The sequence below is a fragment of the Esox lucius genome, chromosome 6 (assembly GCF_011004845.1).
Source record: "Esox lucius isolate fEsoLuc1 chromosome 6, fEsoLuc1.pri, whole genome shotgun sequence".
In the NCBI taxonomy this organism is placed as follows: domain Eukaryota; kingdom Metazoa; phylum Chordata; class Actinopteri; order Esociformes; family Esocidae; genus Esox; species Esox lucius.
In genome coordinates, this window is record NC_047574.1 from 14,796,556 (window position 1) to 14,822,476 (window position 25,921).

The 25,921-nt window shown below is 38.9% G+C and overlaps 2 protein-coding genes across 3 annotated transcripts in view; one reads left to right on the forward strand and one right to left on the reverse strand.

The window, feature by feature from the left end:
• The window catches only part of gfra1a (gdnf family receptor alpha 1a), a 72,580-nt gene extending 62,073 nt beyond the window's left edge, over positions 1–10,507 (reverse strand). Inside the window, exons 1-3 of one of the 2 annotated variants that reach the window (XM_010869856.3) lie at positions 10,091–10,507; positions 9,103–9,399; positions 8,413–8,496 (exon numbers count right to left, since the gene is read on the reverse strand). In XM_010869856.3, coding sequence (XP_010868158.1) covers positions 8,413–8,496; positions 9,103–9,399; positions 10,091–10,130 — 421 coding nt within the window. In that variant the 5' untranslated portion in view covers positions 10,131–10,507. The remainder of the gene's footprint in view (positions 1–8,412; positions 8,497–9,102; positions 9,400–10,090) is intronic. The other variant, XM_010869857.3, reaches the window with a different exon arrangement.
• Positions 10,508–14,437: 3,930 nt separating this feature from the next.
• On the forward strand, positions 14,438–25,226 carry ccdc172 (coiled-coil domain containing 172). Its single transcript, XM_010869858.3, has 9 exons — positions 14,438–14,615; positions 17,216–17,301; positions 18,760–18,876; positions 19,011–19,176; positions 22,033–22,134; positions 22,287–22,389; positions 24,028–24,115; positions 24,201–24,282; positions 24,897–25,226. The coding sequence occupies exons 1-8, from the start codon at positions 14,537–14,539 to the stop codon at positions 24,237–24,239; spliced, it is 780 nt and encodes a 259-aa protein (XP_010868160.3). The 5' UTR covers positions 14,438–14,536; the 3' UTR covers positions 24,240–24,282; positions 24,897–25,226.
• Positions 25,227–25,921: the final 695 nt, after the last annotated feature.

The following is a 25,921-nucleotide window of genomic DNA, read 5'->3' on the forward strand; positions in this document are numbered from 1 at the left end:
AAAGAGAAGACTTCACAAGAGCAAATACAGAGGGTTCAACACGCACCAGAGTATCACAGGATTTTGTGACATCTACACGAATTCCGTATTAGAAAACCGTAACATGCACACTTAAAAGGCTTTTTTTTCGAGTACAGGACACAATTTTCTTAATGATTTCTTTAAGCAACAGCTTCAGTTTGTCGTGTGTATTACACAAATGTATTTATAACGCATTTAATACAATACATTGGTTTATTGATCATGCATTTACTGTAGCCAGTTTGAATAAATACTGCTAGATATTTATCTGGAACACATTTGATCTGGGAAGGGATGGGAATACAGTTCAGGCAGTGTAACGATGGTCTACGTGTGAAGTAATAGAAGAATTAACTAACAAATAATTATTTCGCTCTGACTCCTGCAGAAAAGTTGTGTCTCTACACGAAAAATGGTTGCCTATGGTATGAGGTTCGCCATAGGAAGAAAATCGTGTCCTACACATGAAAGAAAGTGTGCATGTCACAAATGTCTTATACGGAATTTGTGTAGATGTCACGAAATCCTGTAAAACTGTGCTGCATCACAAGGTGCAAACCATTCATAAGCCTCAAGAATTGAAAGGGCAGATTAGACTTGGCCAAAAAACATCTAAAAAAGCCATCCCAGTTCTGGAACGGAATTCTTTGAACAGAGGAAACTAAGATCAACCTGTACCAGAACAATGAGAAAAAGGTATGGAGAAGGATTGGAACAGCCAAGCTTGGAATGATCCAAAGCATACCACATCAATGGCACTGGGTCACTAGGGTATATTGATGATGTGACAGAAGACAGAAGCAGACGAATTAATTCTGAAGTGTGTAGGGACATATTGTCTGCTCAGACACAGCCGAATTCAGCGAAGTTGATTGGACGGCACTTTACTTTACAGATGAACAATGACTCAAAACCTAGGAGTTTTTTAAGGCAAGAAGAAGAAATTGAATATTCTGTAATGGCCGAGTCAATCACCTGATCTCAACCCGATCTAGCATGTATTTCACTTGCTGAAGACAAAACGTAAGTCAGAAAGACCCACGAACAAACAACAACTGATGACAGCTTTATTATAGCACACATGATTTATCTTTGTCTCATTCTTTTACATCACAAAAACCTGGCATTTTAACAGGGGTGTGTAGACTTTTTATATCTACTGTATATTTTGGAGCCAATTATGAACATACCCAAACCTATTGGTTGATAGTTCATTTCTGTGGGTAAGTGGTTCTTGACTTAATTATACACCTATTAAACAGCTGCGGTGGGAATTAAGCAGATATTTTACATAAACATGTCTGTGGGAGACAGCAAATACGTTATTGCAGACGGTTAACAGGGAAGGTTAATCTTACGCACTGTTTGAATACATTCATAGATTGTTCTCACTTTTTTGCAATCACCATTTCTTTAAATATAGGGCCATTAGATGAATAATGTAAAATCATCATAGGCTATGAATAAATAATTACCTCTCTGATATGAATGGTTGGTAGATCACCTGTCCATTTATCATTGACGTCTTAAAAGATGGATGAAATCCAGGATGCATGTATCATCATAAAAAAGGCACGTCCTGATTAAAAAAGAGCGTCAGATAAAATATTGTTTGCCACCTTCACTTTTAAACGAATGGTTTCATCATAAATGGCTGCTAGTCCTGACCTGAATGGGGACTATCATCTGGGGATAAAATATCTACGGTTGGTAGAGGCTCTCAGTTTGTCTTTTGCAAACTTAAAAATGCAATCGCATGACCAAACAGCAGCACTGTTTTTTAAAGTATTTAATCTTGGAAAAGTATATTTTAGTGAGAAGTATGCATCACTATGAGTAGCTTAAGCTACATCTTCATTGTGTACAGCTTTCTTTATAGTTAATCTAGCCTTGTAAGATACAGTAGCCTCATAACATTTTACAATATGTGTGTTTTTTTTAATAACCTGGGCTATTCTTTGCATTCAAAACCGTCTTATTTAAATTAAGGCCTTTAATTTCTTAATCCTGCCAAATTCAAAAAAGCTGCAATGGCTAGACCTGTTATGTTATAATAATTGACTGTGAGACTGGGGATTCAGACAGTGCTTTAGCCAAACTCCTGTCCCTCTTCCCTGAGGCTATACAAAAAGAGTTGAGGAAAGCCCTTGAGCCTGACAGGGATTTGCAATCCACCTCGATGAGATCCGTGCTTTGACTACTAAAATGCTATGCCTTTACTCACAGACTGGTAAGTAGATACACGGTATCTCACAGAAGTGAGTACACCCCTCACATTTTTGTAAATATTTGATTATATATTTTCATGTGACAGCACTTACACTTTGCTACAAGAAATTACACTTTGCTACAATGTAAAGTAGTGAGTGTACAGCGTGTATAACAGTGTGAATTTGCTGTCCCCTCAAAATAACTCAACTCACAGCCATTAATGTTTAAACTGCTTGCAACAAAAGTGAGTACACCTCTAAGTGAAAATGTGGGCCCAATTAGCCATTTTCCCTCCCTGGTGTCATGTGACTCATTAGTGTTACAAGGTCTCAGGTGTGAATGGGGAGCAGGTGTGTTAAATTTGGTGTTATTGCTCTCACACTCCCTCATACTGGTCACTGGAAGTTCAACATGGCAAACACCAACACAAAACATTTTAAAAGGGCTTTAGATTGGTTGGTGGAATTAGGGTTGGAACTTAGACCAAAAAAACTATAAAATGCAGCCACCTGACTCTTTACCAGCATCATGTACACTGTTTTCTCTCCATTCCTCTCCAACCTCTCGTCGTACAAGAACCTGAGCAGTCAGTCTAACTTCATTATGAGAGTGGCATTCCAACTGCAGTGAGCTGCGTTGACAGGCTCTCAGCATTCTGTCAGCATGGGGATTTAATATACAGTGTGGTCGGCCTGCAGGGTTGGAACTACAAATGTTTTCACACATACAGTACACCGCTCAAGGTCCGGGACATCAGAGAGGGAGCTCAGCATTAGCTCCAGTCCAACAGAATGAGACGGAATATTGTATCTGTGCAGTGAACAACATTTGTTCTGTTTACAATGAGTTTCCAATGAGTTGTAAAAAAAAAAAAACATTCTGGGAAATGTAACTAACCAAATAAATGTAATGGTAAGGCCAATGATAGATTCAGATTTTATCCAAAATACAGCCTCCCTTAAATGAAAATCTCTTCAAATGCCAAGGAGGGAAATAAATTCTACTGGGGTGAAATTGTATTTAACTTATCAGTAATCATGATCTGTCAACAGCTCAACCCACATAAATGAGTTCTTGGAAAAAGGTCATCTACTGTATATGTTTTGTATAATGATGGCGTAATATAGAATTATTGTTCACTGTGGTACTACATGGACTTTCTTTATTTTCTTAACTTTTTCACATGTAGGGCAAATAAGACAGCCCCTAGCAGCATGACAGAAACTGAGACATATAGACAAGACTATATTATCATTGTATTTATGTATTATTAGAGTGTATTATCAAGTATTGTGTTCTATCAGGTTTCAATTTCAGTTTGGATCCAAGGACTGGCATCCGTTGTCTTAGTTGGGACTAATGGGGATCCATTTAAATACTAAACACCCCTACCCAATCATTCAAGCAATTTTAGTCCCTGCAGCACAATAAAACTCAATAATACATTGTTCCCTCAGTTTCATTTTCATCACTGTCACACTGAACAGTAAATAATAAACTATGGCCAAAAGTTTTTAAATTAGCTGACTCTTAAAGGGGCTTTATCTATGCTGTGCAAACAACAAATGCAGCAATATCTATGCGGCATTTCATTTCATAACTTTCATCAGTTTTGCCAGTTTAAAACCACAGCAGGTCAACAGATCTTTTTGGTTTACACTTTGAGAAGTCAACATTCAATAAACAAGTATTCATGTTGGTCAGCATGAGAGACTCCAGACCAGTGAGTGCTCCAGAATACAGTAATATGAAACTGTGCCATATATTCATCCATTTATTCCACTGCCTGCCTCTTGGGCTGGGTCTAATGGTCTGAGAGTAATGTAGGTCCACTTGAATCGAGGAGAAATTTGTTCTCACTGCCTTGTCTATGGATCAGTAAATACCAAGATGGCAAACTTGGGGGCAGAAATGATCTTTCTCTTTTCCCCCATCACTTCCTCACTCATACATATAGTACACACATGCAAAATAATGTAAGAAATGAAACCTAGGACCTGGCACATCATCCCCCAACAGGTGCACTGGGATTAACTTTGAATGTAACTGAAATGCACCCAGGCCTACATTCCACCGGTTGGAGTGAGCAAACCATTTACCTCCAAACACATGGCATTTACAGAAAGACACATCGGTTGACCCAGGAACCACTCCAAACCAAGCAGGCTTGCCTGTCACACAGACAACAGCATGGCACTTCTTACTAATAAGAAGCAATGATCTCTGCAGATAGTGGAAGATCAGAAGCATTCAATGAGCCAGTTAATCACGTGGAAACACACTTCAATACAGGTCATTTTCACCGAGAGGACCTTAGGAATGCTGCAAGGAACTGGAGGGGATAGAAACAAGCTGCATTGGCAACACAACAGCTTGTATTAAAAGTGGAAGAACATAACTGAGTTCCAAATCCTATGTTGTGGTCACAGGTGAAATAAATGAGTGTTGCATAATAAGACCCAATTAGTGATCTGCAGATATAATCAATTTGTGTTTCAAGATATTTTTAAAGTATGTATTGAACTCAATGTTATCAAAATGGCAAATCAAATCAAAATTAGATGATAGTGTATCGAGGACTCGTGAGGGAGACGCACGCTCTCTCCCCCTGGCGTGGTGTTCGGCGTGCGTCGTCGCTGGCCTTCTAGTCACGCCGCTCCTCCTCACACGGCACTGTCATGTCTTGTTATTGCACACACCTGGTGTCCATTCCCTCGTTAGGTAACCTATATTAGTTCCTGTGTTCCTGGGCGTCTTTGTGAGGCATTGTTCTATGTTTGGTGTTGTAAAGAGTGCGCTGTTGCAACGTTTCATTTTGCGCTTGTACGCTTTTCCTTTGGTACGTGCATTTACTTTGAATAAGAAAGACATTTCTACCTACTTCCCTGCGGTTGACTCCCTTCCTTGCACACCACGGAAACGACACACTGACAGATATGTTCTATATGTGACTCAACCTAACTCAACAAAAGGCTAAACCATGGTATTTGCCCGTACAAAAAAATCATTACATTATCTAAGAACTGGAAGTATGTGTTTGTGTGTGTGTGTGTCAGTATGCATGTCTGTGTTATGCTCAAACACGTGTGTGTATGTGTGTGTGTGCGTGCGTGTGTGTGTTCATGCAATCAAGCTTGGGGCTCTCTATGTCCTGTTCACACATTTGATCCTCAGTTCTAAGGCTATTCTATTTTTTATTCTCATGTTACTTAATAAAGGCGAGCCTGTGTGCTTTAATGCTTTATGGCAGCTGTGTACCATATATACTTTCCTGTTATTTTTCCAGACCTACAGTTCCCAGACTGGCGGTGGGAATGAGGAGTCTGGGGCCTGGGTGTGTGATCCAGAATAAACCTCACTATAATCAGGACAGTGCAGAGGAGAATGCCCAGAGTGTCACTGGAGATTATGAGGCTCGGGTCCTAAACAGGAGCCACTTACATATGAGTTACATCTCACCGTCCCTCCCCTTTGTTCCCCACTATGAATCTGTAAGCTGGCCTCTCAGCCTGACTGAGACAGACATGTAATAGGGCTGACTGGGAGTAGGAACTTGTCCCGTTACCCTTTTCACCCATATTGTCTCCCTCTCACCCTGCCTTGCCCCTACATCGCCTATGATGAGAAAGGACGGATGATCTGTGAGAAATGTGCAACCCTCAATCACCATCGAGAGATTTTCAAAGGGGAATAAGGTGCACCTTCAGACGCCGAATGCTTTCCCAATAAATCTCTCCGTTTGGGTAGCTCTGAGCAAAACATTTCTTGGGCTGTTAAATTTCTTGATCTGAACTAGCTATGCTTTTACGATACACATTTAACTTTGATGTTTGGCTGCAATCTAAAAACCATAATGGCTCATTCTGTCCATTCACCTTTTCTGAAATGGGTGCTATTGTTCAGGAAACATTGTTTTTGTCTCTCTTTGTTTTGTTAAGCTTCTTCAACTTCGTTTATGTACAGTAGGTATATAAAGTCACCACCTCCTTTCAAAATTTTACAGCTTGAAATGAAAACACAAAACATCTGACTTTTACAAGCTTTATTTACACACAGCAACCCACAATATCCAAGTGGAAATTTAAAAAGAAACTCAAAAAATGTATTAAATCAGTAAAATTCCCTTTTTGGATAAGTGAACACCTTCCTGGGTTAATACTTGGTGGAATCAACTTTTGCTTGTGTCTTTGAATACATCTCTGCACACCTAGACTGTTAAATATTGGCCAGTTCATCCTTGCAGAATTGCATGTTGACAACTTATGGACTGGACCCTTCAAGTCACTCCACAGATTCTTGATGGGATATAAGTTGGGGCTCTGACTCGGACCCGATTACTTCTTGTTCTTCAGCCACTGTATAGTTGCTTTGTTGATGTGATTTGGGTCATTGTCATGTTGAAACGTGGACCAACTTCCCATTTTCAACATTTTCCTCAAGAATCTGTCTGTATTTTGTCCTGTCAATTTTCCCTCCAATCCTGACAAGTGCTCCAGTCCCTGCTGAAGAGAAACACCCACAAAACAGGATTCTTCCACTGCCATGCTTTAAGGTAGGCATAGCTTTACTGTGTGTTCATCTTTGCATAGTGTTCTTTGGGTGGAAAGATGTATTGGGTTTTTGTATTTGGGTGTCATCTGACAACAGCACCTTTGACCACTTGGCCTTGGAACATACAATGAGCTTTTTGGAAAAAGCTCAAATGAGACATGATGTTGCCTATTTTGAGGAGTGAAGCTCATTCAGAGTTCCAATTAGCTTCTTGGTAGCATCTCTGTTCAGGCCTGATCTGTGTAAAGTCTGGGTGGTGCCATACACCTTCCACTTCTTAATAATGGTCTTAACTGTGCTCCAAGGCCTTTTTATATCCATCCCTTGACTTGTGCTTTCCACAACTTTCTCTCTTCGATATTTTGAAAGTACCTTTCCATCCATAGTGGATTCTTTGCTTTGAATTGCGATACTAAGCAGTGGAGTCCTCTATGAACAACTGCTTTTATTCTGAACTAATCAAACTCACTACAGTTGATCACAAATGGAAGCCAGTTAGCTTGATTCCACATCACAGCTTGATTTGTGATGTGGAATGTTATACCTCAACAGGTTTGCAATTTTAATTCTAAGGGGGTGTTCATTTATCCAGTATACAGTATTTTATTGTTTTAATTTTAATTCATTTTCAGAGTTTTTTCGACTTTTTTCACTTGGATATTGTGTGTTAATGATTGCAAATAAAACCGGAAATAGTCTGATTTTATGTGTTTTCATTTCAGTCTGTAAGGCAACAAAACATTGACAATTTCAAAACGGGGTGGTGACTTTCTACACACATTTGATCTCTATTCTTATTGGTTGTTGGAAAGTTTATCACTACATACAATAAATAATACCCATTGACTTTACTTTCACTGAGAAATGTACGCCTAATATATCTCAGGAAAAAGAATGTCAACAAATGATATAATAACATATAATTCCTTTTACAGGTGTGATCAATACTTTTACTTAGTGTTACAGTCTAGGACAGTAGAACATTTTTAATTTGACTTAAATTCCCCCTCATATACACCATCCCAATGGAAATCTAAATAAAGCTCAATCTCTGCAACACTTCAATGTACACAGGAGGAGCTTCCCACAACAGAGACAAATGCAAAGTCAGAAAGGCCGCTAGTGTCCCACAACACCACCCATGGATTCAGCACACAATCAAGAATAAGGGAAAAGATTGCCATCTAGAGGTGGCTCATAAACTCTACTAATGCTTGCAGTGGGATTCTGAGATTCCCCAATCCTGCATTTATGATCAATTTGATACGACCATGATATTTCAGATCAAGTTGTTGACAACTATGTACGATCTTAACACAGACCAATAAACTAGGCTCCGACCTGATTTTTGGCCCCATTTTTATAACTCCACACCACCACACTGAGTTGAGCTCTCAGGAAACACTCAGAACTATAGCTCCCCATGCAAGTTCACTTACAATGTGCATGCATTTCATTGGGCAAAAGAGGAAAAGTGTGAGGGCTGTAAAAAAATTAGAAAGACAATTGTACTAAGAACATGCACAGCCAGAATTTCATGAGTTTACTTTCACAAAGAGGCCAATTTTCCATCCATGAACTTTGCAATGCACCATCGTAATCTCTTTTAGAAAAAATCCATGTCCTTACCTGAAATAATGGGGGCTAGTCGGAATATGTCAGACAGCCGGCTATTCATGGTCTCATAAGGAGAGTCCTCCAAGAAATCGTTTCCTGAAAAGAATGTTAAAATCCAACATAAGTTTGAACATAGGCCCACTCATGCAGTCTAAATTAGCATGAAAATGTACACAGACAACCTGACCGACCAAACAGCTAGGATTACATTTACAGAGCATACACATTTGAAAATAATTATATTGTACCCTTGCTTCTCATATCTTCACATGTACAGATGGGTATCTGGGTCAGTCAATGTTCATGATGCCTCAACTATACTCGTTAAACTAATTGATTAGGTATATTGGTCAGTTGTATTATGCATTTTGGTCAGTTGCAACTAAGAACCCCACCCCATAGCCAATGAAGCAGTAGCCAATCATTTTAGTGTGTCATCTCAAGAAGATTGGTGCCAAAAAGCTTTACACCATTCCTTCCAATGTGTTTTAAAGACATTACCCAGTTACTTCTGGAATAGAAGCTGATACATCTATTTATTTGTTTTTTCTTAGAAACTTCATTGCTTCAGGAGTTTACAAGGTCCGTAAAAACATTAGGCTACTTGCAGCTGGTCTGGTTTATTTCCTTAACCATCGAGTTTTGACAATTACTGTGTGCTTTCTTTGTTGAAGCCAAATGTAATGATAGCAAAGTGCATACCCTGCAAAGTCTGGTAGATTCCCCAATAGATGCGAAGACAGTTCTTCTCTTTCTTCATACCCCTTTTACACCTGCAGTTGTACAGAGGACTCTGCTTGAGTGCGTCCATGACACTCCGACATTCGTCCTCCCGTCCGGCCACCATGCTAAAGTTTCTCTCCTTCCCCCCAGCAACGCACTGTCTCATTGTCCGATACTTGGTGCTGCATCCCTGCTCCTTCATACACTGATCACTCGCCTTGACACAGTCAAGCCGGTTTGGACCAGAAAGGGCATTCTCCTGGGCATACAAAACATCTGTGTGGAAAAAATACATACTAATCATAATATTAATAATAATAATGTTTCTGTCGTTTCATGTTATATATATTGCAGGCATGTACGGGATTTAGTCACAAAGAATACTACGACATTAAGCCAAGTGAAAGCAGGTTTAGATAGGATTAAATTTAACGATTTACCGAGCGTATTTTATTGCCCAACTCCCGCAACGAAGTGATAAAAACAACACTAACAACTCACAGGCTACTCGTTCTGACAGTGCAATGAAAGCAGTGTATACGGTATATCAATGTGTGCAATATTATGTACATCATCCGAGTACAAGTTTGGTTAATAAATAGGCCTACAAAACGCGTAAAAACTGTAGGTAGGCAAGTCCTGTGTTAGCCAATTACTCTAGGTTAACAATGTATAAGCTATGCATGAGAGTCGGATAACAAATTGCCAATGTCATTAGTTTTGTCTATATTTCTGAATCAAAACTCATTGATAACACTACATGAGGTTGCAGGCTACTTGACTCTTCAATAGTCTGCATGGCACGCACAGCCTAGGTGTCCCATCGCGATCACTGGTGTTTATGTTAATTTCTCTCAACTGCCTTTCAATTGCTAATCAGTATCTATTTACAAATGTAGCCAGTAAACTAAGCTTTTTCAGTGTTTATTCCCAATAGTCATAAGCCATTGGCATTGTAAAAACTTACCTAAAAGAGGCAGAACGACATAAAGAGTGACCAAGATCATTGCGTTTCAATCCGTATGATGTCTTGTTTAAAATGTATTAATAGAACGTATAGACCTAATTTAAAAACACAAATCGTAATTTATTCCAAAGGTATTTCCACTGTATTAAAATCCATTTAAAACATCGGGGGCATGAGGTCCGACATACAGTACACATCCAGCTGACTTCATGCGTAAAACGATCCGACCCAAATGTACTCCAAATTTGCGGAAGAGAACCGAAACCATGAACCTCAGATTAATTTCCTTTCAGGGTAAAACTATACAAAAGAAAAGATGAGAAATCACAAGAAGACCAAACGAACGGACGAGTGCTCTCCGAACTCCAGCTAGTAGGATGCCCGCGTGCGTCTGGGCGCGCGACGATGCTGTAGCCCACTGCTCAATAGTGCACTACCATGCAGCAGCTGCAAGGCAAAGGAACTTCCGCGTTTCACCGCGGATTTCGGTGATGACAACTAGATACATTTTTTATAACTTTTTGACAAGTTTTCGTTTTACCATAGCCCACATCATCAATATGTAGCCCAGATAAAAGCATTCGCCGTAGACTACTGACTTAAAAATATTGATAAGCGCATATTGCCTTCTATATCCGAAAACATAGGATGACACTATCTTATTTGAAATTCTATAGCCTACTCAAAATTACATTTAATCGACAGCCTAGTGCCTTAATCTTGATTAATTGAATCGGACTCGGCTCCACGATAAGTGACAATATAATTGTTACTAGAATTATGGTGACAGGTTGAAGATAGTTTCAACCTATAGGCCTAAAGGTTGTATGTGTTATGGTAAAATCAAGTGTTTTTTTCCCCGAGTTGTAGGATGTTTGGTAAATTCCTAAATCCCATTTGAGGCCAATATGTATAGGCAACCCTGTGTCAGAGATGACCTACATAGAGGATAAACTGTCGAGATGACTCTCTGCCCAAACAATGGAATATGTTATTGTCCACGGAGCTGTCAAACTCCCGCGGTTATTCTTCCGTAGTCCACTATTCCTGTTCCTAATTACGTCTCATTGAATACTTTTTGATTAGGCTTATTCCGCCAGCATTAGATAGAGTAGGATATGTATGCTATATATATATGCCATGTTGTCTAGAATTGTCACATGAACAGCTGACAAGTGTTTTCTTTATCAGATGTCCAACCTGGTCTCAGGGGAATACGTAGAAATTAGGCCTACTACAAATAGGCCTAGGCTCGTAACAACCTATAAAACATATCCCAATCATTATTACCATTTGCATTGCGGTTCAGGTGCTCAATTCCCATGTGATCACAAATGGTTAATTATTTGCTCAGCCGGGCAGTGATGTGTAAAGCATGTAAATATAGGACAAATTGTAGGTTAAATATGCAGGTTATTATTTAAATAATAGTATTCATTATTGTTTAATTCAATGTCAGTAAAAGTTCCTGTTGTGTCTCTCTTCTGTGCATAGAATATATCCGTAATAGGAGAACGGAGTGTAGTCATTGAACCGACTGTTGATTTCGAGTAAATAATGGGGAGCATGGGTGAACATCGCCCTCTGTTGGTTTAAAAAAGGCTCGATAGGCATTATTTTCATCATAACTAATGTAACCCACAATGGGCCAAGACGTGACTTGTTGATTATATATTATGGAACTATCTGACTTAATTTGAAGGCTATTCAAATAACTTAATTGCATTGGTTTATAAAAATATACGAGTAATGTTAACACATTTTATTAGACCTATTAAGTTAATTAAATATACTTTTCCATAATAGGGTAATTCAAAGGGTTGGGCATAAATTCTGCAAACGCAGTGGTCTAATGTGCAAAAACACACAGGGTAGTCACAAAGGTCAATGCATTAAAATTAATTGTCTTTTTAGGACCTTTCTAATTATATCTTTATTCCGATAAAATAAAATCTGTATCATCTTCGAGCTTTCTGACTATACCTTGACTCAATTACAAGCATGTTAAAAGAGGGGGAACGATTGCGTTAATTCATTTTCTGCGTCAGCAAACTATCATCATGGCACTTGCTATAATCTCAAAAGGAAAATTGAATTGGCAATCTCATGAAGGTGAGCATCATTAATCTGGGATTAATGAAAAGCGGTGCATCTCAATCAATATTTAGGCTACTGTTCATTTTTCAAATGAATTTCAGAATGATATAGTCGTATGAACGAGCCGGCGTTAACACTTTAATGTGCTCTATGGCAGTACCTCAAAACCATTCTTTCTAGCAGTGCAGGAAGTAAGCCTTTGATAAATCGTAAAGGAGCAAAGGGCACTGAATTAAAGTTATTGATTGGCTGTGCTTACAACGCGAAAGGTTTCTCACCATGTTTAAAAGAATGTAGGCTACAATCCATACTCGGGAGTAGTCTGACCAACTACGAGAGTAGTGACAAAGTATTATCGGCTATATGCAAGCGATATTTGGATCATGTCAGTCCCATTCATATCATGAACCTGTTCGCCTGCCTTTATGCAACGGTCAACGGTGGCTGCCAGTGATGTGGCAAAAAAATATTTCTGAAGATCTACAGTGGGGAGAACAAGTATTTGATACACTGCCGATTTTGCAGGTTTTCCTACTTACAAAGCAAGTAGAGGTCTGTAATTTTTATCATAAGCACACTTCACTTGTGAGAGACGGAATCTAAAACAAAAATCCAGAAAATCGCATTGTATGATTTTTAAATAATTAACTTACATTGTATTGCATGGCATAAGTATCTGATCACCTACCAACCAGTAAGAATTCTGGCTCTCACAGACCTGTTAGTTTTTCTTTAAGAAGCCCTCCTGTTCTCAACTCATTACCTGTATTAACTGCACCTCTTTGAACTCAAATAAACACCTGTCCACACATTCAATCAAACAGACTCCAACCTCTCCACAATGGCCAAGACCAGAGAGCCGTGTAAGGACACCAGGGATAAAATTATAGACCTGCACAAGGCTGGGATGGGCTACAGGACAATAGGCAAGCAGCTTGGTGAAAAGGCAACAACTGTTGGCGCCATTGTTAGAAAATGGGAAAAGTTCAAGATGACGGTCAATCTCCCTCGGTCTGGGGCTCCATGCAAGATCTCACCTTGTGGGGCATCAATGATCATGAGGAAGGTGAGGGATCAGCCCAGAACTACACGACAGGACCAGGTCAATGACCTGAAGAGAGCTGGGACCACAGTCTCAAAGAAAACCATTAGTAACACACTACGCCGTTATGGATTAAAATCCTGCAGCACACGCAAGGTCCCCCTGCTCAAGCCAGCGCATGTCCAGGCCAGTCTGAAGTTTGCCAATGACCATCTGGATGATCCAGAGGAGGAATGGGAGAAGGTCATGTGGTCTGATGAGACAAAAATAGAGCTTTTTGATCTAAACTCCACTCGCCGTGTTTGGAGGAAGAAGATAGGATGAGTACAACCCCAAGAACACCATCCCAACCGTGAGGCATGGAGGTGGAAACATCATTCTTTGGGGATGCTTTTCTGCAAAGGGGACAGGACGACTGCACCGTATTGAGGGGAGGATGGATGGGGCCATGTATCGTGAGATCTTGGCCAACAACCTCCTTCCCTCAGTAAGAGCATTTGAAGATGGGTCGTGTTTGGGTCTTCCAGCATGACAACGACCCGAAACACACAGCCAGGGCAACTAAGGAGTGGCCTAGCCAGTCTCCAGACCTGAACCCAATAGAAAATGTTTGGAGGGAGCTGAAAGTCTGTATTGCCCAGCGACAGCCCCGAAACCTGAAGGATCTGGAGAAGGTCTGTATGGAGGAGTGGGCCAAAATCCCTGCTGCAGTGTGTGCAAACCTGGTCAAGAACTATAGGAAACAAAGGTTTCTGTAAAAAATATAAGTTCTTCTTTTCTGATGTATCAAATACTTATGTCATGCAATAAAATGCATATGAATTACTTAAAAATCATACAATGTGATTTTCTGGATTTTTGTTTTAGATTTCGTCACTCACAGTTGAAGTGTACCTATGATGAAAATTACAGACTTCTACATGCGTTGTAAGTGGGAAAACCTGCAAAATCGGCAGTGTATCAAATACTTGTTCTCCCCACTGTATTTTCTTTTTTAGATATAGGCCTAGATATAATGTATGTATTTATTCATAGCCAGTTAGCCAAATAGATGAGTTTTATGGCCTGTTCCTCATTCATCTGTTGTTGAGTCTGGTTGATCAATTATAAGACACGAACAAAGCCTGAAACAACACAACTTGTTGCTTGCGCGCTATCTTGAATCACGCGTGCTTTTTTTGCAACGGTATTTTCTTGCGGCGGGGGTGGACGCTCAATAGCGCGCAGTCAATGTTTTACTCCTGTCTTGGTCACGTTGTTATAATATATTGTTTAAACCGTTATATCGATAATTTGTGTGCTAAAGAATGAGTCTGGATACTTTGTTTCAACATATTCTGATAACCGAACAGCAAATATCAGAAAAGACACAACAATTGCATGAGGGTGAGCACTAGAACTGCCAATACTTCGCTAAAGGTAGCCAAGTAGCTAGTAGTTGCTTGACACGTTAACTTGGTGTTGTTGCCGGATGTTGCCTGGCTAGTTAGCTTAAAACTAAAGAATGTTCAGCTAGCTTGAACATTCTGTCACTGTTTTAATGTGGCCAGGTAAGTACAGTACATTTGAAATATCCGAGTCCTAAAACAGAGGGATATTTTAATTTAGATAATGCTGTATTAAATTAGAATAAGATTTTCTCCATGAACTAATCAAACAAAATCTATTACCACCTCTTTTAAATATACAGGAAATGTGTGGACTTAAATTTTTTACCAGACAATTATTCAAGTTCTTCAGGTAACACATATTTGTCTTTGTAGGGATGTCAACCCCAATACATGTTCATTTTATCATCATCAATAAATTGTTACAATTAAAGGGTGGTTCGATGGTCTAAACCGCTGCCTCTGGTACACGTACTGTACTGCAGCAGGATGGGTTTCATTCTGTCCCATTGCTGTTTGCACACTTTCTTCTTTTTTTCCAACAACTTTACATGAAGAATTAAAATGTCATTTTGTAGCAAGCAATCTGTTAATTAGGCCAAATAATATATAGCCCATTTAAATGTACATTTTATAATTTTACATAGTGATAGACCAGGGATTTCAAGGTGATTTTATAATTGATTTATTATCCAAGGTTCCTGGTCACATTTGAAGCAGTTTGATCAAATACAGTGGATATAAAAAGTCTACACACCCCGGTTAAAATGCCAGGTTTTTGTGATGTAAAAGAATAAGACAAAGAGAAATCATGTCAGAACTTTTTCTACTTTTAATGTGACCTATAATGTAAACAATTCAATTGAAAAACAAACTGAAATCTTTGAGGGGAAAAAATAAAAACCTTACAATAACCTGATTGCATAAGTGTGCTCACCCTCTTATAACTGGGGATGTGGGGCTGTACAGAATTAACCAATCACATTCAAACTCATGTTAAATAGAAGTCTTTACACACCTGCCATCATTTAAAGTGACTGTGATTAACCACAAATAAAGTTCAGCTGTTCTGGTAGGAGTTTCCTGACATTTTCTTAGTTTCATCTCAGAGCAAAAGCCATGGTCCGCAGAGAGCGTCTAAAGCACAGGTGTCAAACCGGTTCCACGGAGGGCCGAGTGTCTGCAGGTTTTCGCTCTCACCTTGTACCTGATTGATTAATGAGTTCACTAATTGGTTAATTTCTACCCCCACCTGGTTGTTCAGGTCTGACCTGGGAACCAATTTAAAGGAAAACCCAAAGACCTGCAGACACTCTAAAGCATCAGAGGGATCTCATTGTTGAAAGATATCAGTCAGGAGAAGGGTACAAAATAATTTCCAAAGAATTAGATATACCATGAAACACAGAGAAGACAGTCATCATCAAGTGGAGAACATATGACACAACAGAGACATTACCAAGAACTGGACGTCCCTCCAAAATTGATGAAAAGACGAGAAGAAAACTGGGAGCCTCAAGGAAGGCTTCCAAGAGGCCTACGGGAACATTAAAGGAACTGCAGGAATTTCTGGCAAGTACTGGCTGTGTGCTACATGTGACAACAATCTCCCATATTCTTCATATTAATGTACTAAGGGGTAGGGTGGCAAGATGGAAGCCTTTTCTTACAAAGAAAAACATCCAAGCCCGGCTGAAGTTTGCAAAAACAATGATCAAGTACCCCAGAAGCACGTGGGAAATGTGTTATGGTCTGATGAAACCAAGGTTTAACTTTTTGGCCATAATTCCAAAAGGTATGTTTGGCACAAACACAACACTGCAGTTGACCCATAGAACACCATACCCACAGTGGAACATGGTGGTGGCAGCATCATGCTTTGGGGCTGTTTTTCTTCAGCTGGAACCGGGGCCTTAGTCAGGGTGGAGGGAATTATGAACAGTTTCAAATACCAGGCAATTTTGGCACAAAACCTTCAGGCGTCCATTAGAAAGCTGAAGATGAAGTTCACCTTTCAGCATGACAATGACCCAAAGCACACATCCAAATCCACAAAAGCATGGCTTCACCAGAAGAAGATCAACATTTTGGAATGGCCCAGCCATAGCCCAGACCTGAATCCAATTGAACATCTGTGGGGTTGATCTGAAGCGCTTTTGCAAAGAAGAGTGGGCAGGTTAATATTTGTTTTTTAATTTTTCCTCCTCAAAGATTTCAGTTTGTTTTTCAATTGAATTGTTCACTTTATAGGTCACATTGAAGGTGGAAAAAGTTCTGACATGATTTATCTTTGTCTCATTATTTGACATCACAAGAACCTGGCATTTTAACTGGGGTGTGTAGACTTTTTATATCCACTGCAACTATTGGGAGCCAAATTTACTGCCTCTTGGGGTCACTGCAAAGCCAGTTCAATGAAATGATTTACACCAAGTGCATCCATATGCAGGCTTGCCACATTAAGCCAGGCTAGTGAAACATAGTGCCTGTTCGTTTTGTTTTTACTTGACTGTTTTGGAGAATTGTAAGGGCCATAGATTGTCTTGTTGTGTATGTCATGAAGTTAACTTTTCTGTTTTCTGGTTGTATGTTGTTCAGTCAAGGTAGCTATTTCCAGATGCCAAGGCAGGATCAAGTCATTGACAGAAAAATCGGAATGTGTCTCAAATGAACTTGATGAAAAGGTGAATCTGTTGTCTGTGTGTGTGTGTGTGTGTGTGACAGAGCAAAGCTTAAAGCGTGGTGTGACCGTATTGTTAACATGATAGAGATAGGAACAGACACTGGACAGCGAATACAGTGTTGTACAGTCAAATTGCTAGCCTGCTAGCTACATTAATTAAAGTGTGTTGACAGATGAAGTGCAGTATTGATACACATTAAAGTGGTTATTCGTTCTATGATTAAAACCCTTAATCCTGTGGAGGGACTTCATCAGAGACTGAGTGGATCAATTGCAAGTAACGCTACAAAATCAATTCTTAGTTTCCGTCGGATTACATTAGCATTATTGTAAAAAACCTTTTAACGTGCTTGAATTATGTGCGGAAGAGATTCATTATCCATTCATAATATTGTTAAGCTCTTCCTATACATGTCAAAAAGAACAATAACAAGAAGGGCAATTATAGGGGTCAAATCACAAGGGTCATTTATTGAGATGAGATGCAATAATAGCCTAATTATAGGCTACTGCAAAATATATATACATTTTTTGTATCATTATTATGGTAAGATTTTGTAGCACACTATCATTATAAAACAGCTAAAATGCTTTTGTTCCATACTAATAATCCTTATTCTTCAACTAGAAATTGTACTTTCAAGCACTCTTTTCTCTCTATTCCATTTGTACATTTTCACCACGTTTAGCACACAAGTGTCCTGAATTCCATGGCTTTCAGACAAGAGGCAGCTTTTCAAGAGCTCCAATAATCATAATTAACTCAGCAGCTCATACAGAGTTCCATAGGAAGCAGACCAGGTTATTTTTAATGATCTTAATGGTATATTTGCTATCATGGCCAGTTTCCTAATACTATTGTGAGGCAGCGGATTGAGGCTGTGTATCGTAACTATACAAATTACTTTCAAGCAGGCTTTTTCTCCCCAATTTCGTGATATCCAATTGAAGCAACTCCTCGAGGACTTGGGAAAATTGATGTTGAGATATGTCTTCTGAAAAACATCCAATGCCGGTCTTGTTCCTATCAAGCTTTCCGCTCAACCAGGAAGTCTAGACAGGTATCTTTCCATACCGGAAAGAAATGCACTCTACAGCCTTTTACCTTGATTGAACTCACGGGTGCCCAAGCAGCCAAAATGAACCAGTCAAGCAAAACAACCCAAGGCAGACAAATTCACTTCCTAAACCACAAACCATGACAGAGCTTGCCAATAGCACCACTCTCTGCGGGACCCCGAGACTAATCCACATACAAGATTCAAACCCTGGTCTGCAAGGCAGTGACTTTAACGCTGTCATTCATGGTCCCCTCAAATTCGCTGTGAAGGGATACTATGTCTGTTCCCTTGATTCAGGATTGATTTGGGCTGTTCAAACAAGTATTAACCTTGGAACAGGAATAGGCTAACAGAAAACTCAGTAGCTGTAATGAACTGATAAAAGTGTATCCTTCCAGGCTCAGCATCTATCAGAGACAAAGCTGCAGTATGACCTAATAAAAAAGCGTCACATACAAATTGAAAAGCAGGCCAGGGAACTTTTGAGACAACAGAAAAATCTCCAGGAACATTTGGTGAGTGTTTTCTTTCAGGGATATTTAAGTACACTGTCATGAAATAAATCTGATTTAGTACATTGTTATTCAATAGATAAAAGCTACATTAACCTAATTAGTATTTTCTTTGCTGTGCCTATTTGTTTTTGAAGGAGAAAAAAAGGAAATCATTTAAAGAAGAACAGGAGAAATTCATGGAAGAAATAAAGACTTTCAACAGACACTTTAGCCTTTTTAGTAACAGGGAGGCTGTTTTTGAGAGCCAAACTCAATCTGAAATGCTTGACTTAGAGGAGGAGGTTAACTCTTTGAACAAAGGTAGAGGATCCTCAGATAATGTTTTCATGCACACTAATAATTCAATAAACTGTGGCAGGTGGCTGAGTAAGGAATTAATCATGTAAACACCTCACTCGTCCATTCTTAATCAGCATACTGTCTTACTGAAAGTATTTTAAAAGATACTGTTTCAGACCATGTTTTCAAATATTAGAACACAGCTTAATCTTAGTTCCAGCAGTCTATTTGATCTGCCCATGTGTCATTCCCAGCACAACCTTATGTGTCTTATGCGTGAGTGGAGAAAAAGCGAGCAGGTGTTGACATGCAGTCTTCATGTTTGAACTAACAAATCAAATAGAATTCCCAAAGTTAACATGGTTGTGTGTAATAGGATGTTTTGGAAAACTATTTTAGTTCCCATAGATTAATTTCAGGTGAGATTATCCATATATGTGACATAATAAGTAATGTAGTGGGGTCTGTATGCAGATACATTGAGTTCACCTTTGGTTGCTTTACAGTCTGAAATGACAACACATAAAATCTGACTTCTTCTGGCTTTATTCTTACACAGTAACCCACAATATCAATGTGAAAAAACTATTCAAAACAAATTACAACTAATTGAAATTAAAACAGTAAAATACCCCATTTGGATAAGTGAACAACCCCCTGAGTTAATACTTTGTGGAACTACCTTTTGCTTGAATTACAGCCAGAGTCTCTTTAAAAATATATCTAACTAAACACCTAGACTGTTCAATATTTTCCTGTCCTTCCTTGCAGAATTGTTCGAGCTCAGTCAAATTGCATAGTGACTGCTTATGGACTTGACTCTTCATGTCAGTCCACAGATTCTTGATGGGATTTTGGCCTGGTCAAGGCCCTGACTAGGCCACTCAAGGATATCAACCTTCTTGTTCTTCAGCCACTGTAAGGTTGCGTTGGCGGTGTGCTTTGGGTCATTGTCATGTTGAAACGTGGACCATCTTCCCGTTTTCAACTTTTTCCTCAAGAGTCTGTATTTTGTCCCGTCAATTTTCCCTCCTATCCAAGTGCTCCAGTCCCTGCTGAAGAGAAACACCCACACAACAGGATTCTTCCACTGCCATGCTTTACTGTAGGCATAGTGTTCTTTGGATGGAAAGACATGTTGGGTTTTGGCCAGACATTGTTTTGTGTTCAGGCCAAAATCTCAAATTGATCACAGCTTCTTTTGCCACTTGGCCTCAGAATCTACAGTGTGCTTTTTGGCAAATCTCTTCATGCTACTCTCCCATACAGGCCATATTTTGGTGCGTTTGTGATATTGTGGATAGATTGACCAGTCTTTGCCATTAAGGCCTGAAGCTCCTTCGAAGTTGCCAATGGCTTCTTGGTAGCCTTTCTGAAATGCCCCCTCCTGGCCCAGTCATCCAGTTTGGAGGGATAGCCTGATGTGTAAGGTCTGGGTGGTGCCAACACCTTCCACATCTTAATAACGGTCTTAACTGTGCCCCAAGGGATGGGCAAAGCCTTAAAATCTTTTTATATCCATTCCCTGACTTCCCTTTCCACCTTTATCTTAGAGATCTTTCAAAAGTACCTTACCGCCCATAGTGGATTATTTGCTTTCAATTGCACTACTAAGCAGTGGGCTCTGTGACCAACTGCGTATAGTCAGAACTAATCAAAGTCACTACAATTGATCAAATATGGAAAGACAATTATGTTCCTGTGTTTGCCGTTGGAATTCTAAGGAGGGTGTTTATTTATTCAAATAGGGTATTTTACTGTTTTAATTTTAATAAATATTCAGAGTTTTTTAGATTGTGGGTTATTGTGTGTAAACAAAGCTGGATAATGTCTGATTTCATGTGTTTTCAGTTCAGGCTGTAAGGCAACAAATAGTAAATATTTTGAAAGAAGTGGTGACTTTCTACATCCACAGTATATGTGGTATACCCACTTTTATTTCAATTGGTATTAGTTGTGTACACTTAATACCTAATCCTTATTGATACATATCAAAGTTTTGTAATTTATGCCCAATATGAGTTAATAATGCTGATGGAATCTTAGAATTTATCTTTAGAATTTTGATAAACATTCACATTTATGTGCAGCTTTGTGCACAATGGCGTGGATATGTGCAAATTATCTAAAATAGAATTTGCAAGAAATGTGCACTGCACATTTACCAGCAATTTCATAGACAGAGATGTAAATATCAGTTTGAAATGTAAGCAGGAAGGGAGAACTGAAGATGCATCAATGATTATGCATTGCTAATATCTCTAGGCAAATGCCACTGTTAGTCTAAATATAGATTTATTACAATATTTCATTAAAAATCTGTTTATTGCTTGACTAATTTAAAGCAAAGTTTTAAAATACCTCTAGGTATTAGCTACAAATTAGCCTATGCTTACTTATCAGAACGATATCATGATTTTTGGCATCATTCTATGCATACATTTTTCTACCTGTGTTAAGAAACACCATTAGCCAAACAACAGTGCTAAGGGTTTGCATTCTTGTAACTGCACTCATAAATCTGATCTTCTTAGCTTTTACACAGACTTTAAAAGTGGTCTCCTGACTTTGTTTAAGCAGGGCAGGGAACTTAACATGCATATACAATAACCTATGAATTCTAGACTCAATTTACAGTTTCATCTATTTCATCTATTCAGACACACAATATTTAAACAGCATATGTTAGGTTAGCCTTATAAAAAGATAATTATGGGATTTATGCATTCAGGTTGTTTTGTGTGCATGTAACCATATTTCTAAATGTAAAGTAGGGTATTTTATATTCCTTGTTTTCCTCATGTTGCTTGTTTGTTGACAAAAAAAATGCATTGTACTGTTTTCATGTACAGTGTCCTTATACTGTATTGTTTTTAGAAATGGTCTCCATAGGCCGAGAGAACACTTGGGTGAACTCTATGCAAGATGAAAAGAGAAGTCTCCATTTGGAGCTACAAGGACTGGAAGATATTATGAGAGGTACAGATAACATCCCGCTCTCTTGTCAAATCTATCATAGTGTAATGTTTTTAAAGGCTGTCACCAGAGAAAATGACCTGAAAAACAATTCAATTGACTCCTTTAGGAGAAAACAACTGGTATATCTTTATGTTAATGTTTGTTCATTTCAGACCTGGAGAGCAAACTGAATGAGGCAAAATCAATGACAGAGTCACTGAGAGCAGAGAGTCTGAATGCCAATCAGAAGCACCTCACAGACAGTACATGTTTACGGTAATGCTGCACAAAAAAAAGTAAAAAAGTAAATGTTTGAACTCCCTCTGGGTAAGAGTATTTGCATCAATATCAAGGGTTCTCAACTCAGAGACTTGAAACGTGAAGTACTGCTTTTTTTCCTATTCTACCTGGTAGTTAATTGCATTCACCTAGTCTCCTAGGTCTAAATCAATCTCTGTTTAGAGGGCTAGAATGAAAATGAGCAGTGCTTTGGGTCTGGAATTGAGGAAAAGGCCTGGAATTGAGATCCACTGTAATTACTTTAGAGTATATGTAAGCAACTAAGCACACTATCATTTGTCTTCCAAACTGGCCAGCTGAAAAATGGAATACATGTTATATGCTCCTCAATCACTAAGGATGTCAGTCCCTCGTTTTGAGCCTCAGTGTTTTGCTTACCCTACATTTACAAGAGTGGTGTGTAGTGGAAAGTGTTCCTTTCCTACTAAATCAAGGCTTTATGTACATATAGTCAGAACACAGATCGTAAATGTGCTATGAAGCATGTACAATTGGGAATACCTGTTCGTATGTTTTACAGACAGGATTATATCAGCAATGCCGACAGACAGTCTAGCTATGCTGTTATTCTGTACGTCACACAAAGTTACTCATTTATTGTCACCCGGTCTGGCCCTGATAACAGTCCTGTTTGGGAAGCAGCATCCATCTGCAACCATCCTGCCTCTCACACTCATTCAGACAAGCATGTGTAAATAATAAAGCATTAGGCCAAACCGTTTCATTAAGACTTTGATCAATTGCCCATATAATCCGATTCACAAAAAGTAACTACCTCCGATTCACATGTGAAGATCTTAATGAAAAGGAATAGATCGATGCAGAATGTCTCAAAGCGGAAGTGTTTGCTTCCCTGCTCTTAAATCATATGTGGGGGAAGCATGTTCTGTTCTTCTGTCTCTACAAATCTCATTCATTACTGACAGCCTGATTAGTCTACAGGATGTGCTGAGGATGTGGCTTTTGGGGAAGCTGAGGCCCACTCACTGTTATGATAATTCCCCCTGAGTGTGTTCATTAATCACTCTTGAAACGTTGGCCGTATAGAGTTTTTACTCACCTATTGATTGTTTGAAATTGAATGCTTGTCAACTTAAGGTGTGCTGTCTTTTAAAAACAATGCCAGCCATACTATCTCTTTTTCCAATATGCCGGCGCAGTCAACACGTAGTTTTAACACTGGTTCTACATTTAATAAAGAATTAAAGAATGCAAAACCCAATGTGTTTAGCTTAGTTATTGTGAAATGCATTTTTCATTTTGGCTGTCTGTTGCAATAGTGATAGTCTTTATACAATTTAGTTAGACTTTGCCATTGTTATTCATCATCTAGAGGCACTTTGACAAGGTGCTCTGATTTACTGTCAAGGAAGGGTTCCAGCTGTCAGCAAGACATTGGTGCTGTTACTCCTTAGAACAATTTATTGTGATCCCAGAACTTTAATAATTTCCCCTGCCCCAAAAATAATATTCATGAAAAATTCCCACTACCCACAACTTGTCACCTAAAAGGAAAAAAATTAATACTTTAAGATGGGAGGGGCAAAGGCTGAAATTGAGCATTAACCTTGATTTGTGGTGTGTAATGAAAGACCTGCTTTTAATGTGTCTCAGATTGAAAAAAGAGCTGCAAATGCACAAAGAAGGAGAGCTGGAGCTCTTGAGAGAAGCCCTCAGTGCTGAAATCCTGTTCTTGCAATCGGTAATGTCAGTCTTAACTATCTGAAATGATGAGCTTCAAAATAACTATGTAATTCTTATTGTACCAGGATTTTGTTTTATTGCAGAAACTGCGTCAGAAGAGTCCCCAGTACACAAGCAATTGAAAATAGTGTCTAAACTTGTTGCTGGCAGAGGTTGTTTTCAGAGGTAGGCTATGTTAGAGGTTATACCAGCAAACACTTAAAAACCCAGAAAGAAAATGTAAATCTATGATTTTGTGTATTACTTTTATCATTTAAATATTCAAAGCACTTCACAGTTAATGGCTAATTTTTGATTCAGAATGCTGGTCAACATGCTTATTTTTGGTTTACTGTCAGTATATAAAATATATTGACATTACCCACCAAATATGTAATTAGAAGACATAATAGGAGATGATTCATTGTGTGGGAATTAAGATGAGAGAATATTTGTGGGATAAAGAGATCAAGAGCAAAGCCCATGTATTTGTCTTACCCCTGGAAATGATTGGAAACAGACCTCTAGTGGAAGTGATGGAGGTTGCAGGATCATTTTATACAGTAAATCTGAAAGAGCCAGGATGTAAATTAAATATATTTATATTGACTGTGAAAGAAATAAGTAAGCAACCACATTAGTTAGAAGTAGATGGCAGTAATAATCCAAGTCAGCGGGACTTAGTTTTTCCATTAAATATACTAATGACTCAGATGATGGTTTAATACGTTCATTTACTATGTATCTTTCTGTGTAACTTCAATGCAACGGAAGTTAGTGTTACTTCTCTCTGTTTACAGGCTGAGAAGCCGTGGTCAGTTTCAATGCAGCCAGTTTGGAAGAATTCAGCTGTCAGGTTTCTCATTTAGAATTTATAGGAAATATAATAGGACTTACTATTCCACCACATGCAAAATCCTTTTGTGATCCTGGGCTATAGCCACATTAAATGGGAATAAATGTCTCTGCACAAAGACCAACAAAACAATAGACTTAGAGATTGCTGGTTATATTCTTTGCTGTCCTCTATAGGCGATTGTATACATTACATGTTGGCCAACGAGACCAGGATGCTCTTGTTGATATAATACTGCAGTATTTACACTGGGATTCATTTGTATAATTGCTGATTATTGTGGTGCTAAATTTATCTAGATAATTTCAATATTGTCCCTGGATTTGATTGTTAATGGGTTGATTTATGGAATAAATTGTTAATTATTTTACATCCTATTGCAATATGTGGTCAGCTGACCTTGACTTTGGATCTTGAGTCGGGTTAATTCAGATCAGGCCAATTGACTAAGTGGTTTGGAGCTTCAGTAGTGCTCACGTCACCTGGGATTTGAAAATGCTTGTTTACATCTCACCAGCAGGGGCGACTGGTCATTAGGGGCAGGTGGGGCACAGCCCCACCTCTTGTCAACAGGAAGAACTGCAACAAAATTATTTGTATATATAATTTATTATCTATGAATATAGCATCTTCCTAAATTGCATATCATTTGTGTTAGGATTTTATTTAATGTTCACTGGTCCCTGCCTTGCTGCTTCAGACTGCGTTCTGCTGATTCGAGTTCGCAGTAGTAGGCCATAGGCTAAGCCTGAATGTAGGGCTAGCCCCTCTCTCACAATGCAATGTACATTGTACGTGTGAAAATATGAATACGCATGCTTAGAATGTGTGTGATCAATGTAGATTTTGATGCCAAGTGGGGCTGACAGCCGGTAGCTCCACTACAGCGTCACTTCGTATTTCAGACCGGATTGGCGGTCTGTCTGTCGCCAACATAAGTCGGCAAGAAGAGCGAGGAGGGTAGATTGT

Bases quoted from the DNA above. Each gene is read 5' to 3' on its own strand.
- ccdc172 (XM_010869858.3), top strand. From the start codon at position 14,537: ATGAGTCTGGATACTTTGTTTCAACATATTCTGATAACCGAACAGCAA. The intron at 17,302-18,759 runs GTGAATCTGTTG...GTATCCTTCCAG, and splicing joins CAAATGAACTTGATGAAAAG to GCTCAGCATCTATCAGAGAC. The intron at 18,877-19,010 runs GTGAGTGTTTTC...TTGTTTTTGAAG, and splicing joins AAAATCTCCAGGAACATTTG to GAGAAAAAAAGGAAATCATT.